This window comes from Capsicum annuum, chromosome 8 (assembly GCF_002878395.1).
Source record: "Capsicum annuum cultivar UCD-10X-F1 chromosome 8, UCD10Xv1.1, whole genome shotgun sequence".
Classification (NCBI taxonomy): domain Eukaryota; kingdom Viridiplantae; phylum Streptophyta; class Magnoliopsida; order Solanales; family Solanaceae; genus Capsicum; species Capsicum annuum.
This window is the reverse complement of record NC_061118.1, coordinates 158,681,111-158,683,465: the sequence shown is the minus strand read 5'-3', so window position 1 is coordinate 158,683,465 and position 2,355 is coordinate 158,681,111. Positions and strand designations below refer to the sequence as shown.

Genomic DNA, 2,355 nt, shown 5'->3' with positions numbered 1-2,355 from the left:
GTTCGAAATTAAAAGTTTAAAAAATTAAGAAAATAAAAATTTGAAAAATATTTTCTATCTTTCTAAATTTTTTGTGAAAGTATTTTTCTTCGTTCCAAACACACCCTTAATAAGTTTATTTTAGAGGTTAGCTACATTTTCACATACGCCATACTTTAAGGAGAGTGTAAGAGGTGGATACCAATGGGTTATCCATATTTTAGAATGGATAATATGAGTTGATCCATATTTGACCCACTATTAAATGAGTTGGGTCCCAACATGGATAAAATGAGCGGATAATCATATAATTTATTCATTTTGCCATCCCTAGTTGGGACTGATGAGAGAAAATCTAAGTTTTTCAGATTCTTCAAAAATTAGCCGCACTCGTGTCGAATTCTTTAAAAATGTACTACTTTTAAGGATATAACATAAGCCTAATGATATTTTTGAAAAATCCGAATAACACTGGAGAAAATAGTACGAAGAAAGAGAAAGACAAATAATATAACAAGTAATCAGTTGCCATTATTGATTTTTACTTTAGTTGCCAATAATGCCACTTGTCTCCTAAATTGCTTTTTAGAGTTGTACGTAGATGTCAATATTCCATAATTGTTTATTTGTATGTGCGTCTAATTAAATCATCTCAACTAATTTACCAATTTTGGGTGGTAAATTGATAATGACTAACGAGAGCATTAAAGAAAATGCCTACAACTAGAAGTAGCTCAACTTATCTTAACTATATTTTTAAAGTCAACTTCTTGATACACCATTAGATCAACAACTCCAACCATGCATACGTACCAAGTCCAAAAATAAAACCTCTATCACTTGAGATTCGAAGACACATATAAATAAACATAACATGTAGCCAAGAAATTAATCAAAGAACAGAAAATCAAATATATCGTATCGAAAAATGAAATCTTTTACGATGATGATGATGATCATAGTACTGTTTTTGGGAGTGATGTTGCAGGTAACATTGGGTCAGGACAATAGGAACAGGGACTCATCATCATCATGTATGAGCAGGTTGCTACCATGTATGAATTTTTTGAATGAAGCAAGAGGGAATCCACCAGAAAGTTGTTGCAATCCACTAAGAGAGATAATAGAGAAAATGCCTGAATGTTTGTGTCAAATGGTAAGTATTAAAGGGAGCAATGCAGCTGAAAGAGCTGGGATTAATGTTAATGAGGCTCAAATGTTGCCTGCTAAATGTGGACAGCCTGTTAATTACATGGGATGTCTTAAAGGTACAACGTTACTTTGAATTAGAGAGAGGCGAATTTAGAGCAGCTTCTGTTGGATTAATTGTGTATAAATAATAAATATACGTAAAATAATTTCACGATTCTCTTTTATTGACTTCTCATTATTGAATTGGTATTGTTTTTTTTGGTTTCAGGATCATCAAGTTCAGATTCAAATTCAGCTGGCTACTCAATGGGGACTACAAGCATGAGAATGTTGTTGGCTGTTGTTTCTCTGATTTTATTTCAAGCTTTGTGACTTAAGTTTTGATTTTCTTGATGGGCTCTGTTGATAATCATTATTATATTTTTACCTTTTTTTTTGGATTAATTGTTGAATATTGAATTAATATCCATTTTCTTTATTTTGTGTTTTACTATTGTTTTTCCTCCACCTATAGTAAATTCCTCACATAAGCTACATGTGTATAACTCTGGGGCTCTGGCTTTTATCTCTCGACAGAAAAGAAATCTAATTAATGCTGGATAAATCGGAAACACAACACACCAAACTTGATATGGATTAAGAGTTTCATATTCTTATACGTCAATTTTATGCGAAGTCGAAAACACATGATATTATCACTAACATAACTTAAAAAATTCACAATGATAACGGTGAGAGGAGGGTTTGTGGCATAAAATTCCCTTTTGCGGGAATGAGATTTCTAGGTCACTTACAAATGAAATAGAATAAAACGATCTTCTCATATTGCTTATGCATAGAAACAAAGATCTCTTACAGTAACGTTATAAAATTTAAAAAAAAATAAAAAAAATTGTAAATGACCCACAAAATCAATCCTCCCAACTCCGTCTCATTCATTATTGAAGTAGACAAAAAAGGAGGAGGAGGGGGGGGGGGGGGGGGGGGAGTCATCAAAATAATCCAAGATTTGCAATAACATTTACTACTACTATTTTCAAAAAGTTGGTGGAGCTACTAGCTCAGCAAAAGGTAACGGTCATGAAATTTGAAAAAAGCTCCTTATGTATCATTCATTCTCTTTTTTAAACGGATAGTATCATTTCTCTACAAGTCCCTTTTTAGCCAACTTTGGTTAACACATATTTTTCCACAACAATCATCTTTGTCAAACCATCTAAGCCT

General features: G+C 32.4%; 1 protein-coding gene across 1 annotated transcript; it reads left to right on the top strand.

The window, feature by feature from the left end:
• Positions 1-854: 854 nt before the first annotated feature.
• On the top strand, positions 855-1,568 carry LOC107879853 (non-specific lipid transfer protein GPI-anchored 30). The gene is made up of 2 exons (XM_016726790.2): positions 855-1,247; positions 1,400-1,568. The coding sequence occupies exons 1-2, from the start codon at positions 908-910 to the stop codon at positions 1,501-1,503; spliced, it is 444 nt and encodes a 147-aa protein (XP_016582276.2). The 5' UTR covers positions 855-907; the 3' UTR covers positions 1,504-1,568.
• Positions 1,569-2,355: the final 787 nt, after the last annotated feature.